Source organism: Lepidochelys kempii, chromosome 5, assembly GCF_965140285.1.
Source record: "Lepidochelys kempii isolate rLepKem1 chromosome 5, rLepKem1.hap1, whole genome shotgun sequence".
Classification (NCBI taxonomy): Eukaryota; Metazoa; Chordata; order Testudines; family Cheloniidae; genus Lepidochelys; species Lepidochelys kempii.
In genome coordinates this window covers 26,557,327-26,573,494 of record NC_136384.1, presented here as the reverse complement: position 1 = coordinate 26,573,494, position 16,168 = coordinate 26,557,327, and the positions used below count along the sequence as shown (strand labels likewise).

At 45.3% G+C, this 16,168-nt stretch overlaps 1 protein-coding gene across 19 annotated transcripts in view; it reads left to right on the top strand.

Moving 5' to 3' along the window:
• Nucleotides 1-16,168, top strand: part of CPLANE1 (ciliogenesis and planar polarity effector complex subunit 1) — a 180,200-nt gene that overhangs the window by 82,028 nt on the left and 82,004 nt on the right. For all 19 annotated transcript variants that reach the window (XM_073343779.2, XM_073343777.2, XM_078852755.1 and 16 more), the window contains 2 exons: nt 13-121; nt 10,021-10,327. In XM_073343779.2, the coding sequence (XP_073199880.2) occupies nt 13-121; nt 10,021-10,327 (416 nt within the window). The remainder of the gene's footprint in view (nt 1-12; nt 122-10,020; nt 10,328-16,168) is intronic.

The following is a 16,168-nucleotide window of genomic DNA, read 5'->3' as shown; positions in this document are numbered from 1 at the left end:
TATTTTGTACAGGTGGCAGAAATTTTGGTGAAAGCATTTCCTAATTCTGAAGATGTAAGAGTTCCATTAAGGGATAAATATCATGCTCTTCAGCAGCGACTTAGACACTGTACTGTCAGAGGTAATGTACATTCTTCCTCAGGGAATATAAAACAGGCTTAGTGACTTCATTGCTTTTTGGGTTTTCTTATGAACAATAATACTGCTAACATTTCTTTAGATGAGACATTGAATTATTGGCTTTTGTCTAGGTAGAAGCTATGGATATCATGGTGCTTTTGAAATGAGAACTGTAGTGTTCTTGCCAACAAATCAAGTTCAAGGCTGGAATTTTCAAAAGAGCTCAGTGTTGGTTTGACTTTTCTTCCACTGAAGTCAATGGTAAAACTCCTATCAACTTCAGTGGGAGCAGTGTTAGCCAAACACTGAACTCTTTTGAAAATTCTACCAAGGTTTGAGCTATCATTGAGTTAATGGCTGCTCATTTTGTGTACGTGATCGTTGGGCTATCAGTATTCATCTCCTTATTTTATATTTATAAACACTTTCAGATATCATGAATTGAAAGGTGCTGCATAAGAACAGTAGAAAGAAAGTACTATTCCATTATTCTGTAATGTTTAAAACAAAAAAAAAAACTTTTTTGGTATGATGGCAGAATAATTAAATCAATTTTTACAGTACTGCATATAAACACTAACACTTTCAAATTTTTTTGTTGGTGGTTTTTAAGAATTATCCTTACAAATAATGGCAAAAGATATTACTCCAGATGAAGGACTACAAGCTTGCCTTATTTCATATTTAGAACTCAAGTTCAATATCCATCCTTTAAAAGCACCTAATTTAAACTTAGTGTTTTTCTTTGAGTGATGGTCCGTACGTGTATTCCACACATAGGTACACATGTGAAGCATGCACCTTAGTTCAGAGATTTTTAGTAAGCAGTGTTCATTGCTCTGCACATATGCAGTTTTATTCCTCATGCTCTGAAATTAGAGTACAAGTATAAGTAGTGCAGGCCGATGCCTCTCCAGTTCCTTCTTGGTGCCTCATGGCCTAAGTTGGACTCTTTTGTCCACAACTTCTATCATTGCTTCAATCTTTAAATATATAAATTTTAAATAGTTATTAATATTTTAGCATTTCACTCTTAGATTTATAGCCTTTAGAACTTAGTTAGTTCTCTTCCCGTCTTGGGGAAGCTCTAACCAAGGACAGGGTCTGTGCTCAGAGTCTTGGGTATTAAGAATTGCGTTTTATGCCCCTACTCCTTTTGACTGAGCAACGAACACCAACGTTGCCTTTACTGCCTTGGTGAAGCTTATGTCTCTGTGCTGTGCGTGGGTAGTATAAATAGCACTGTGCAGTCTGACTGCCCTCAGTTCCTTCTCTGCTGCAGAGCCCAAATGTTACACTCCGAAGCAGAGGGGGGTAGTTGAGCACATCTCAAAGAACCTCAGTTACTGCATAAGGTTAGTAACCCTCTCTTCTTCTTTGAGTGATGTCCCTATAGGTGCTTCATTGTAGGTGATTATAAAGCACTGCCCCTAGCTGGAGGGTTGGGGCTTCAGAGCGGCTGTTATCGCCGAGGATAGGATCATATGTCCAAGGATGGTGTCCGTCGAAGAATCCTGCAAGATGGCATAATGTTGGGCTAATTTATCAGAGGACGCGCACGTGGCAGCCCTGCATACATCTATTATGGGAACATTATTGAGGAATGCAATGGAGGTTGAGAGCGCACATGTGGAGTGTGTCCTGATAGAGGCAGGTGGTTGCTTATTGTGAAGTTCGTAAGACGTGTCACACCTGCTGCTCTGAAGTCTCATTTTGGTGTGGGAGAATTTATCCCCACAACCAGTGCGGTGTTGGGAAGCTGGGAAGCACTCTTATGAGTATGAGACTCAGTCTTTCTCAAAGTCCACATCAAAGAAGTTGGACTCACTTGTAAGCAAGCCTTCCAGCTTGGCTTATGAGGACTTGGTATGTTCTAAGCCCCAGAGGCATGAGAAGAAAGCCCATAAGCATTGGGCTCTGTTGGTACCAGACCATGTTCCATTGGTACCGTCATCCCTAGCTCCTCCCAAACCCTGGGAACCATCAGCACCAAGAAAGTCTGATCATCACTGACTTCAGATACTATCGTCCTCACCAGCTCCAATGACGCAGACAGGCTGAACTCCTCTCACACTAGGGAGATATGAACCTATTAGAACCCGACAGGACATTTTTGCTCTTCTGGCTGTGGGATCCCTTCCTCGATTGGGCCCCTCTCTTTCCAGGGAGATATCACCTCTGAGAGAATTGATTGCTGGAAGGAGCTTATCACCCCTCTCATATACAAAATACACATCCAGTCCAATTGTAGTGCCCTACATATCCTTCGCTGCCCAAAAGACCCACACAAGTTTGAAACCAGCCTCCACCTCATCTAACTTAGAGCTGCTGATACCCCTTGACATCGGGGCCTCTGCAACCACCTGTCAGCCTCTGCTATGGAATATATTGGGGGACTTGGGACCCCTGCAGTAACAATCCAATCTGCCAGGAAGTCACCCCTTGCCTCCCCTCTATGGGGATGCTTAGATCTGCTCCCAGAGCTGACAGAGGAAAAGGAATATTATGCTCCAGATCCGGCAGCTCTATCAGAACCAGCAAGACTGCTATTGTCATAACTGGATCAAGTGGTGACTTCTAAATCCCCTTCTCCTGCCAGTGACTTCAGGCAGTTCTGGAACCTTCTCCACAGAGTTGCTGCAGAGCTTCAGATCCCCTTGAGAAGATCCAAGACTCCCAGCACAAACTTCTAGACATCCTGCATGCTTTTGGACCCAACAGAACAGCTCTCCCCATTAATGAAGGCATACTGGAACCAAGTAGAACAGTTTGGCACACCCCTGTCTCTACCCGCAAAAGGCCGGAGAAGCATTATTATGTGCCAGCCAAGGATGTGGAATTTTTGTTTTCTTATCCCAATCCCAATTCACCCGTGGTCCATGCTGCTTCTGAAAGAGCTAGAGAGCAACATCTCTGGTCTGCTCCTGCTGGCAAAGAGGACAAACACCTAGATGTGCTGGGAAGAAAGGTCTTATCATCCAGCCTCCAGCTCAGGATAGGCAATTACCAGGTGCTACTGGCTAAATAAGATTTCCTGACCTATGCCAAGTTTGTGTCATTTACTGACAGCCTTCCGCAATGGGACAGAAGGTTTTTTTTTTCAAGTTCTGATTGGCGAGGGCAAACTGATAGTGAGGATTGCCCTCCAATCTGCAGCTGATGCCGCTGATGCCTTCTCTAGAGCTATGGATACTGACATCATCATGCGCAAGGAGTCATGGCTCCATGCATCAAGGTTCCATAGGGAGATCCAGAATACTATCGAGGACCTTCCCCCACCTTCAATGAATTGCACTTTTCAATCAGAAGACTGAGTCCCTCCATATCCTGAAGGATACCAGGGCTACCCTACATTTGCTGAGGATATCCATGCCTGCCCCTAAGAGGAAGTTTCATTGCCCATGGGCCAAATCTAAATATACAGCTCAGTAGTTCTTCCATCAGAGGCCTTATGAACCACCATGTAAGAGACAGGGGGTTCAAAAGTCCTGATTCCTTATGCCGTCTGCAACAGTCTCGGCATCTCAATCCCCAAGAGCTTATTTTTCATGGGAGTTTGAGAGCTAAGAAGCACTAAGCCCAACACCTCCCGACTCCCACACACTATTTGGGGGTCATCTAGCAGTCTTTTTCAACACCTGGAGTGCGATAACAATGGTCAAGTGGTTGCTGAACATAATCTACTCTGGCTAGATGATAGACTGCATCCCTACCTCCTCCAAAACCCTCCTCCTCACCACTCTCATGAGACCATTCTTATGAGAGTATTCTCACGTGAGGTGAACTCCTTACTGCAGCAAGGATAGAACATGTCCCTCTGTACTACCAAGAAAGAGGGTTTTACTCAACTTGCTTTCTTATGCCCAAAAAGAAAGGTGGTTGGAGACCAATCCTCAACCTCTGCCATCTCAACTGCTTCATTCACAAACTCAGATTTTGAATGGTCACATTGGCAGTGATAATTCCATCTTTAGAAATGGGCATGTGGTTCACAGCTCTCAATATGAAGGACACCTACTTTCATAGACATTCATCCCGCCCACAATGCTTTCTCAGATTCATGGTAGGCTCTGGCCATTTTCAGTGCAGAGTACTCCCCTTCATAATAGTGACTGCCTCCAGAATCTTTATCAAGATATTCTCAGTAGAAGCAGCCCACATCAGACGTTGTGGTCTTATTGTCTTCCCCTACCTCTAGGGTGCGAAATCCCACCAGGAAGCTTGTGTGTCAACTTCCAGGATGCTACACCTCGTCTGTTCAGTGACAGTCAGCATAAACATAGAAAAATCTGTTCTCACCTCCACGTTATCTCTGGATTTCATTGGGGCCACCTTAATGCTATCACTGGAAGAGTTTACCTGCCCAAGGACAGGTTCCAGACCATAAACAAAATTATAGCTCATGTCACAAGCAACCCTTGAGTGCCAGTCAAGACATATCTGTCTCCCCTAGGCAGGGGTGAAAGTAATTTAAGGGACTTACTAATACACAGGGCTGGGGTTCTGAGCAAGAGGGAGGGGTGTCTGTGTGTGTGTGTGTGTGTGTGTGTGCGCGCGCGCTAAACCAGAAGGGGCAGGGCCTTTAAATCTCCGGGCCCTTTATATCACTGCCAGAGCTGTGTGGTAGTGGCGTCGGGAGCCTTGGGCCCTTTAAATCACTGCCAGAGCCTCATGGTAGAGGTAGCTGTGGCCAGAAGCCCTGAGGCTCTGGCGGCCATTTAAAGGACCAGAGGCTCTGGCCGCTGCCGGGAGCCCAGGGCCCTCTGAAATTGGCAGCCTGGAGAAACTCCCCCTGCCGGTGTGGTTGGCTCTGAACCGGCTCTTGCCAGTACGCTGTACCAGACTGGACTGGCTTACTTTTACCTCAGCTCCTAAGTCATATGGTCTTGTGCACCTATGTCATCCCATTTTCAGGACTCCATTTTTGTTGCCTTCAAGCTTGGCTGCAATTGGTATATTCCCCAAGCTGTCATTCCATAAACCTCCTGGTGACAATTCTAGCCAAGTTACTAACTTCCCTACTGTGCTGTACAAATCCTTGTCAGGTATATCCCTTTCTCATTCCCTCTCTGGACAGTACCATCATTATGGATGCATCCCTATTAGGTTGGGGAGCCCACATGAACTGCCACACAGCACAAGGTGCCTGGACATCTTGGAGGCCAAGATGCGCATCAATATCCTGGAGTTGCAAGCAGTATGGTAGGTACGTGAGTACTTTCTCCCGTTCATCTGCGCTCACCATGTCCTTATAATGTCTGACAATGTTATGACTGTTATAGATCAACAAACAAGAGGAAGTGAGAATCTGCCTCTGTGTGTGTGCAGAAGCAGTCAGCCTGTGGAACTGGTATATCAGCAATCAGATCACTGTATTGGCACCTACTTCCCAGGGAAGCAAATCACATTAGCAGATTCCCTCGGCAGACAGTTCAGTCAACCACAAGTGGGAGCTACACGGCTCCGTACTGCACAATATGTGAAAGTTCCTCACATTAGTCTTTTGGAAAGACCATTATCAATTCATAGTCCTCCCATTTGGACTAGCTACAGCACTAGGGTCTTTACAAAAATCCTTTAAGTGGCAGTGGTTTAGATTAGAAGAAATGGCTTCCTATCTTTCCATGTCTCGACGACTGGCTCCTGATGGGCAGATCCAGCAGGGAAGTCCAGTAGCAACCCTGTTCCTACTCCACCTACTGTCTTCCCTGGAAATCTGCGTCAACCATAAAACGTCCACTTTCAGTCCCACAAAGACTATGATTGTGTAGGGGGGACCCTGGATTCAACTACTGCAAGAGCCTGTCTCCCAATGGAGAGATTCTTTGCTATGAACTAATTGATAAAACAGATCACCCTCCGACCTTGGACTACAGTCGGGATCTATCTGTCCGTTCTAGGGCATGTGGCCTTATGCACCTATATAACACCATTCGCCAGGATCCATCTCCACTGCATAAACCTGGTTTCAGTCTGTCTACTCACCATATAAAGATAACATCAGTGCCAGAGTAACATTTCCGGCCAAGATTACAGTTTGTCTCCTGGTGAGCAAACCCGGAGAAGGTTCAGGTTGGAGTTCCTTTCCTAACACCCAAAGTGTCTATCATTACAGATGCTTCCCTCTTAAGTTGGGGAGCCCATATGGACAATCACACTGCACAAGGCACTTGGATCCATTGGGAGGCCAGGAAGTATATCAACTTTGTGGAATTAAGGACAGTGTGTTGGGCCTGCAATCTGTTCCTTTCTCTCATCTGTTCCAACATGTCCAGGTAATGACAGACAATATAATGACTGTCGTTTACATGAACAAAAGGAGGGAGCAAGATCTTTTCCCCTGTGTGTTAAGACAGTCAATCTGTGGAATTGGTGTATCAGAAACCACATAATCTTTTTGCTGGCATACCTGCCAGTGTGTAGAACTCCCTAGCAGAGCGTCTTAGCAGACATTTTTCCACACACACCATGAATGGGAGATTCACAGTTCTGTCTTGAACAACATCTTCACCCAGTGGGGAATGCCATCATGGGACCTCTTCACCTCACAAGTGAATAAGAAACTACCTCTGTACTGCTCCAGAGCAGTTCTGGGACAAGGCTCAAGGGGTGATGCCCTTTTGCTAGCCTGGATGGACCACCTCAGATATGGCAACCCTCCCATTCTATTAACAGAACAAGTCCTGTGAAATATTTGAGACAACAAGGTTTGGATCATCCTCATTGCACCCAACTGGCCAAAATGGTTTTGGTTCTCAGACTTCAACATCTGACCATTTCTGGATCTACTGATGTAACACAACAGTATAACCAGGTACTCCAAATGGGGACCACTACAATTCAATGCCTGGTATTTGGAAGGGCATTGGCCATAGGGTGCTCATGCTCAGCAGTGATCCAATTTGTCCTAACCTAAAGCGGGAAGAATTCTACTAGGAGATGCTTTTTGGCTAAATGGAAGCCTTTCTCCCCTTGGTCACAACAGCACCAGTTATTTCTATAGTCTGCTGAAATTCCTATTATTTTAGATTAATTACTTACCCTTAAGATGTTAGATTTCTCTGAGTTCCCTACACGTCTAGTTCACAGCAATCAATGCTTTTTATTCTCCAGATGAGGGCCATCACGTCTTTCCTCCAATGATAGTGGATAGTTATCCAGTGACAGGTAGATTCCTGAAGGGATATATTAGAACTTTCCAACCAGTGGTATATCCAATACCACACTGAAATCTCAATCTTGACCTTTCAGTTCTCACCAGACCGCCCTTCAAACCATTAGCTACCTGTTCTATGTCCCATCTGTGGATGAAGGTTGCCTTCTGAGTTGCCATCACATCAGCCAGAAGGGTAAGCGAACTGAGAGCTTCCATGGCAGATCCATCATATACCATTTTTCATAAAGCGTCTCTCTGTGCCTCCAAATGGAATTTATCACTAAAGTAATTTTGGAGTTTCACATGAATCACTTACCAGTTTTCCCCCTAAAATCACATGCTTCTGATGAGGAGAGAAGACATCACTCCCTAAATGTCTGGGTGGCACTGCCATTCTATCTAGAGAATGAAAGCAACTAGAAAGACTCCTAGACTATTTATCACCCTGAAGAGCGATCAGTGGGTCAACCACTGTCCACGCAGTGACTCTCCAAGTGGATGTCAGGCTGCATCATCCTTTATTACCAACTAGTACACATCCCACCCCCAGAGGGAGTGGGAGCCCGTTACATCGGAGCACAAGTGATCTCTCTGACATCTCTGTGAGACTATCTTTAATAGATATATGCAGGGTGGCTAGCGTGAATTCCGTCCACACCTTTACATATTGCAGACTACTACTGCAAAAACAGCTGTGGGGACGGCAGTATTAGAGATATCCATAGCACCCATCTCCTCATGTCCCCTCCTGATTGACTTCTGCTCACTAATCTCCCATGTGTGGAATATATATAGGGACCCTCACTCGAAGAAGAAATGAAGGTTACTCATCTGTAACTGGAGGTTATTTGAGATGTGAGGTCATTATCTGCATTCCACTCCCCATAAGTAGAGGGTATAATAGGCATGGGGAAGTTAAATCTCTCCTGATGCAGCCGCTGCCGCCCCACTGCTGGACGCTTGGGTTGTGGTGGCCTCGGCTGTGCTTTGCGTCTTCCTGTCCCTATTCTGCCCCTTTCCTGATGCCCCGCTGCTGCCTGGTGAGTCCCTCTTTTTGTCCACTCCACCTCCACCTCCCCCGCCCAGGCCTCGTGTGTGGCAGGGTGTGTGGGTGGAGAAGAGGAGGGATGTGGGGAGTGATGGGAGCCTCGCGGGGGGCAGGGGGTGGAGGAGAGGAGGAACGTGGAGAGTGGCGGCATGGGGCACGGAGTGGTGGGTAAAATGTGGGCAGGGCTGCAGGCAGAAGAGGCAGGACAGGGAGCTAGTCTCTCCAGAAAAAGCTTCACCTGCTGCCCATGCCACTACCCACACTCTATTCCTATTGCTGTGGATCATGACTGCATTCATAAGAGAAGGAACTGAAGAGGCATTGATCCACATTGCCCCTTACACCATCAGTTCAGAGCATGAGGAGAACAACAGCGCATGCACAGACCAATGGATGCTGCTTACTAAATATTTCCGAACTCTCATGCATGGTGCTCATGCATACCCACTATGGCCGAAACATTAAATAAATATGATTATTTGAGACTTGGTCTCTATAGTTGAGACTACTCAACTTTTTGTTTTTGGTGTGGATCCAGTGTACAAGGAACTGGACTGAGATCTGTTAATTTTGTATAAGTTAACAGGTGATAATATCTTTTGGTGTCTATTCTAGTCCCCTGAGTCTTCCAGAGCCATATTCCATCCCTAAAATTTGATGATTCAGTGATTTTTAGGGCAGCATACTAAATAAATTTATTACAAAGCTGTAAAAGGTTCCTTTGATGGCACTTAACTATTGCTTTACATTTTTAAATGTACAGCCATTAACTAATGTCCCTAAGAGATGGTAGGTAAAATATTATTATTAATTTTATTTCTGTTTTACAGAAATTCAGAAATGTTAAGTGACTTTCTCATTTAAAGCTGCACAGTGAGTCAACATCAGAATTGGGACTAGAATTGGTTCCTTGTGGGATGCTTAACCTCTAATTCACTGCATCATTGACCGCTAATATTCATTAGATTTTACAAAAATTGTAAATTCATTAGCTTTTCAAGAATGAATGGGAGTTCAAAGGCAATTACTCATTTTTGGTATGCATTGTATATTTTGTATGCATTTGTCATTTTGAATATTACCTGTTTTGCATAAACAGTTACCTGTTTGTGTCTGCCACTCATATTTTGCATGTACAATTTTGGGTTCTGTGTTGAAAACTTGTTCTTGAGAGTGTATTTTTCTCAAATATATGAAACGTAACCAGGGAAACAGTCTGATGGACTACTTCTATAGAGGAAATAAACTGATTGTCCACAGAGTGCTGTCATAGTGTAAGCAAACTTGACAATGGGGAAGAATAGAGATTTTTCTTCTAATCTCTTTAGGTTCTAGTAATCTTAATTGTGATTTGAACCAAAAGTAGATAGAAGTGTTTCTGGCAGACATGCAATTTTGAAAGTGATGGTGTTTCTTCAGTTAGAAAATAAATAGTAACTACATGAATCAAAACAGCCTACATTTCTTTATAGCTATATAAATTTACAAGTTGTAATTAAGTAAAAATTATTCTAAAGACCTACTGCATAAGTAGAGTCCCAAATACTAAATAACTTCATCTTTGTTCTGGATATAAGTTGGAATATACTTTATGATTGATTTATGTCCTGCTAATCTTAGAGAATGTGAAATGTATGGACTCCACACTCAAAATCCCATCTCTTTGTCCCCTCTCTCTTTTTTTCCCTTTGGTTAGGATCCAAAAGTGAAGAAATGATGTCTGTTGTTATCCAGGCCACCCACAAAGTGAGGCTGAAAGCACTGAAACGTGTAATAAGGAACATAGGTCCCATTGAAATGAGTATCTGGGAGCCATCGGAAGAGGAGACACCAGATGATGAGGCACATTGCTATGATAGATTCTCATTAGGGACCAGTCTAAGCAGAAGTACGCTCTCTGATTGTGGAAATCCTCAAGTATATAGTGATGCTGAAGCAGCAGATACACTCTCTGAAGCTTTGCTTACAGAAGAAACAAGAAATCAAGCACCTTCACCTCAGAGGTATTAAAAAAGTAACGAATTGAGTTCAGTCAAACAAAACATAAAGCTACTGTCAGATTGTTTTTCAGTACAGTTTCACCACACCTTTCACCTGCCTCCCAGCTACTTAATACTCAACTGAAACCATTTATTACCTTTTTTTCTTGTCTTTATTATTGCATTTGTTACAGTCAACAAATATAGACTGAAGGAAAGGGAAAACTTGCAGAGCCAGGCAGTCGGTGTGCTGGCAGGGAGTGATGGTGGGCCTGTGCAAGGAACTCTGGAATGGGAAAGAACTTTTTTAAAAAGTGAAGAGGATTTGTCTGACTACTACTTTTGAACCTGAACCTTTCTTGTCTCTTACACGTACACAATTGTTTTGTGTGATAATTAGATTAAGCTGTTAATCCATTTTATTTATGCATACATGCATACCGCTCCAGTCAGCAGCCAGTTTTATTGGTAGCAGGGAATCACAGATGAATATTGGTTTATTATCTTCTCTTGGTCATCCACCAGACCCACTGGCAGCTGTTCAAGGGCACTAGGCCCCAGTAGCTCCCACTGTCTTCCCAGCCCCCTGGCTTAAAACTCAACTGATAGCAGATTCCAGGTAGCCTACATATTGCCCTGTCCCCTGACATTCCTACAGACAGGAGCTGCTGTCTTCCTAATGTCAGTGAAAATCAACAATATTGGACTTCTTTTCAAGTATATGTCCCTATGGGTGCTCCACTGTAGTGTGTACGCATCCCCGTGTGCACTCAACCAAAAAGCAGCATTTGTGGGCCCATACTTGTGCAGAGCAGCTCCTTGTGCTCCCAAATGAGGGCATATAGGGAGGTCCTTGTTGTATCCCACAGCTGTACAGAGCAGCTCCTTGTGCTCCCAAACGAGGGCATATAGGGAGGCATGGACCCATTGCCACTCAGTTCCTGTGGCTCACGTCTGAGCATTTGTGTGTCTGCTCTTCTCAGCTTCCCACTCTTCTTATCTAGCTAATTTTATTAGTCCTTTTCTTTATGTAGTTTGGTTATTTTTATTTTATTTCTCTTTAGTTCCAGGACGGTTGTGCTTCAAAGAGGGTTCCTGCCGTCCCTCTGAATTTTGGTGCTTTAGCACTCTGAATTATGCCAAAGACCCTAGGCTTAAAGCCCTGCCAGACCTTCCACAGGTCTTTTCCCCATAGTTCTGAGTCATCAGTACTGCACACAAAGCAGCGTGCAGAAATGTCCTCCAGTAGACAGCACAGAGATGCGTACAGGGCTTCTACTCACTCTATGGTACCATTGCCGCCCTCTTTGAGTGATGGTCCTTGTTGTATTCCGCCTGAACCAGAGCTTTTCAAAGTAGTAGTGTCTATCGGTCCATCTATCTATTTGTGCTTCCTGCCCTCACTCGTTTTTGCTCAGCAGCAAGCACCAAAGCTGTCTGTACTGCTTGGGGGAAGTCCATGTTGCATCCAGGTGCAGTGTCTGCCTCTTCTTCCCTGCCCATACCTGGGAAGGCTGGGCCCTGTGCCTTAAGCAACCCTCCTGGAGGTCACCATGGGACCATGGTTGAATCCTAGCTGGGGAGCCTTTCTGTACATCAGCCTGAGCAGTCCAGGAGTGTGCCTCCTACTGTGAAGTTCCAGTCTGTTTCTGCCAGTACCAGGGCTCAGTACCCCTCACTGCACCTGGCTATGAACCACGGAAGCATGCGCATAAGCGTGGTAGTGAGTCTTCCTCCGGATCCAAGAAAGACATTGCACCATCCATGAGTTCTTGTCCACAAGAGCAAGAAGAAATCATTGTTAACTGGATCTGCCAGTCCCTGTTCCTGAACCACGCATCACTCCTCCATCAGCTCTACCGGCACAGCATGAATAGTTGATCCCAAGGCAGGCCCTCTTACCAGCTCCGGTTCAGTTCATGGACCAGTGCCAGACACCGAGGAGAATCGGATGTGCTCCTAGTCCTTATGAACTCTGTGCCCTGGAACAGACGAGGTCTCCCCATGTTCCGGTCCATTCACCTGCAAAGAGGGCTCCTTCTACATTGGATCTGCCATCCTCTGGTTGTGTTCCTACAGCACACTCCTTTCTGTTGGCGCTCCCATTCGTATAGGACTCCAGTTCCTCTGAGGATTTGGATACTATGCATGACTACCAGAGGTTTCTGACAGTAACGTGGCAGTACCCTTCTTTGCCTAAGCCCATGAGCCACTGGTACCTGGCTCCATGGACACCACCACAGCATCAGCAGGATCAACCAGGTTACCTATATTGGAGCCCAAGGGTTTCTGTACTCCCATCTTCCACCTGATTCCCTGGTTATCCTGGCCGCTATGGAGCGGGCCAAGCAACAGCACCCACGCTCCACCCCCCTGACAAGAAGGGCAAGAGGTTAGATCTTATGGGTAGAATGGTCTTTTCCTCAGCCAGCCTCTAGTTCCTTATTTCAAACTACCTAGCACTGATGGCCAAATATGATTTTCTGAACTGTGGGCAGATGGCAGATTTTGGAGATAAACTACCTCTTCAGGATCATGCCCACTTCCTGAATCTGGTTCTGAGTCATTGGTACTGCACACGAAGCAGCATGTGGAAAAATCCTCCAATAGACAGCATAGAGATTCATAGGATTGCCTTCCTTGAACTAGAGCTCTGAGGTCAGAGAAGTTCTTCATCAGACTTCTCTGGTACCATGCACATCTCCATTGGACTGACCTATGTTCCAGGCCCTGATACCGACCCAGACTTCTGGCTACTAGAGTCTTCGAACACTATCCAGATTTTTTTCTCCAGAGAACTTTTCATGCTGGAATAACTGGAGTCTCCCCTCCTACAGTAATAGTAATGCTAAGGTTGTTGGGAATTTACGTCCCTGCAACAAAGGGATGGTTTAGCAGATCCCAAATGGGACAGTACCACCCACAACAGACCTTTCCCAGACCTTCAGAACTTCCGAGGAAGAGCGGCAGACCTCAGAAAATGGAATTGCCTCCTTTTACAACTGCACCATTGGCATCTCCCTGTAAGAAACAGTTTTGACATCTTGGTCCAGGACCTAAAGCAACCTATTTCTCCAGATCCTTTGCTGCACGATTCTACCATCCCCACCCCCTTTGGAGACCATTGTCTCACTTCCTCCGAGCCTGGGAACACGTTACTTCAGACAAACGGAACTTGGAGGTGATCATCATCCACTTCCACTTTATCTCCACTTCCCTTCACCATCCCTCTTCAGGGATCCTTTTTATAAGGAGCTGTGGACCTCTTGCTTTAAATCTCTCCTGCTCTTGGGGGAGATTGAACTGGTTCCCCAAGAGTTCATTGGAAGGGGATTCTATTCCAACTATTTTCTAGTTCCCAAGAGGATGGAGATCGATCCTCAACCTCAGAAACTTGAACCCCTGTGTACTTTTGCTGCACTTCAGAATTTTTACACTAGCTACCATAATACCAGCCCTAAATCTAAGGGAGTGGTTCGTTGCCCTTGACCTCTGGGATGCCTACTACTATCATGTAGGTATCCATCCTTCTCACAGGCATTTCCTATGTTTTGTAATAAGCTCAAAACATTACCAATATCAAGTCCTATCCTTTGGGCTCTCCATAGCCCCAAGGGTCTTTACAAAGGTCTTCTCAGTGGTGGTGGCCCACCTGTATCAGTCAGGCATCACAGTAATTCCATATCTGGATGACTGGCTCCTCAGAGGTCACTTGGCTCTAGAGGTCCAATCAGCAACCTCCAGAGTGCTAGCCCTATTTCAGTCTCTGGTCCTTTGCGTCAACCTGAAGAAGTCTACATTAACCTTTGTCTAACTTCACTGGAGCCATTGTAGACTCCATAACTATCAGAGTCTACGTGCCCAGGGAAAAATTTTCCACTTTGTCCAATCTCATATCTACTCTACAGCATGGTCTGCAAACAACTGAAAGGACCTGTCTGGAACTCCTCAACCATAAGTCAGCCTCTATGTGCATTGCACTATGTGCGAGACTGCACCTCAGTACCTTCAGTGCCCCAGACAGACACAGTCTCTCCAAACAAATATTACCTCTGGAAGTTGTAGACTTGCTAATGTGGTGGACAGACCCATTGAAGGTCTGCGTGGGAAACCCATTCTCACATCCTGTACTATCAATAATCCTAACAATGGATGCCTCTTGGATTGGGGGGCAAGCAGTTCCCACAAGAGATTATGCTCCACATTAATGTCCTGGAGTTGAGAGCAGTCTATCAACACTTTCTTCATGACATGCAGGGCTGCTCTGTCAGGTAATGCTGGATAACAGGGCAGCAATGTTATATAAACTGCCAAGTGGGAGCAAGATCCCAGTCCTTATGTATACTATCACCAAAATTGTGGAACTGATTCATCTCCTACCAGATAAAAATCTTGGTGGTTTATCTACCAGGCCTCCAGAATACAGTTGTGGACTCCATGAGCAGAAACTTCTGTCAGGACCATGAATGGGAGCAAAATCATTCTTTAACATCATCTGTCAAAGCTTGTCTGACATCAGTGGACCTCTTTGCTACCCCGCCCTCCCCACCGCCCCCCAACAAATGTGAAGTTGTCACCATTTCTACTCCAAGGGACAATGTGGTCACAACTTCTTAGGAGATGCTCTGATAGCGCCACAACCCCATCTCTTGCTGTATGCTTAACCACCTCTACCTCTCATTCTCACGACCTCTCAGATTGAGACAGGAGAAAACACAGGTCATTCTCCTAGCACCATCATGGCTAAGACACGTTTTGTATTTGAACCTTCTTCACCTCTCAGTGGTGACACCGTCCTCTCTGCCTTCCTCTCAAGAAGGATATCCTTTCTCAGAACTTAGGCACCCTGAACCATCTCAACACCTCCGAACTTCAGGGCATGGCTTCCAGGTGCCTCTTGGGCATAGAGATAACCTGTTCAGATAGGGTCCAGTCAGCCCTCTTACGTAGCAGGAAAGTTACTACTTGCAAAACTTATCTGCAAAAGTGAAAACGCTGGAGTTCCTGGTGTTCTCTTCACTCCCTCAATACTCAGAAGTTCTGTTTACCAAAATGCTAGACTACCTGTTGTACTTAAAGACACAAGATCTGTCAATAAGCTAACTCAGAGTTCAACTGGCTGCTGTCACAGCCGTCCACTCACCCTTTGAAAGCTTCTCCATTTTTTCGCCCATTCTACTGTGGTCAGATTCCTTAAGGGGTTTACGCAATTTGTTTCCCCCACTATGGAATCCTGCTCCGCTGTGGAACTTTATTTTGGAGCTCAATGCCTTAAAGCAGTGGTCTCCAAAATGGGGTGCGCAAGACCATCCCTGGGGGTGTGCGGCAGGAGGAGCACTCCTGGACCTTTGATTCTTCGATGGCACACCGGAGGCAGCTCTTCTCTCCCCACTCTCTTTGATGGCACACTGGCGGCAGCTCTTCTTCTTCTCTTTTTGCCTCCCTAGAACTGGCCCCGGGGGGTGTGCGATCCAAAAAGTTTGGAGACCACTGCCTTAAAGAAACACCCTTTGAACCAACAGCTACCTGTTTTCTTCTCCACGTCTCCCTCAAGACATCATTCCTTATCGCTATCACTTTGGCTAGGCAAATGAGAGAACTAAGTGAACTCATGGCAGACCCATCATTCGTGACCTTCTCTAGAGACAAAGTCACACTATGTTCCCATCCTCGCTTCCTCCTTAAGGTGTCTTAAGAAGGAATACCATATTAACCAGGAAATTCATCTACCATTGTTCTACTGAAAGCTTCGTACTTCTAGAGAGGAGGCTAGCCTGCACACACTAGATGTCAGAAGAGCTCTTGCCTTCTTCATAGACAGAACCAAGATCTTTAGGACCTTTGCCAGATTGTATCCTGTACTGG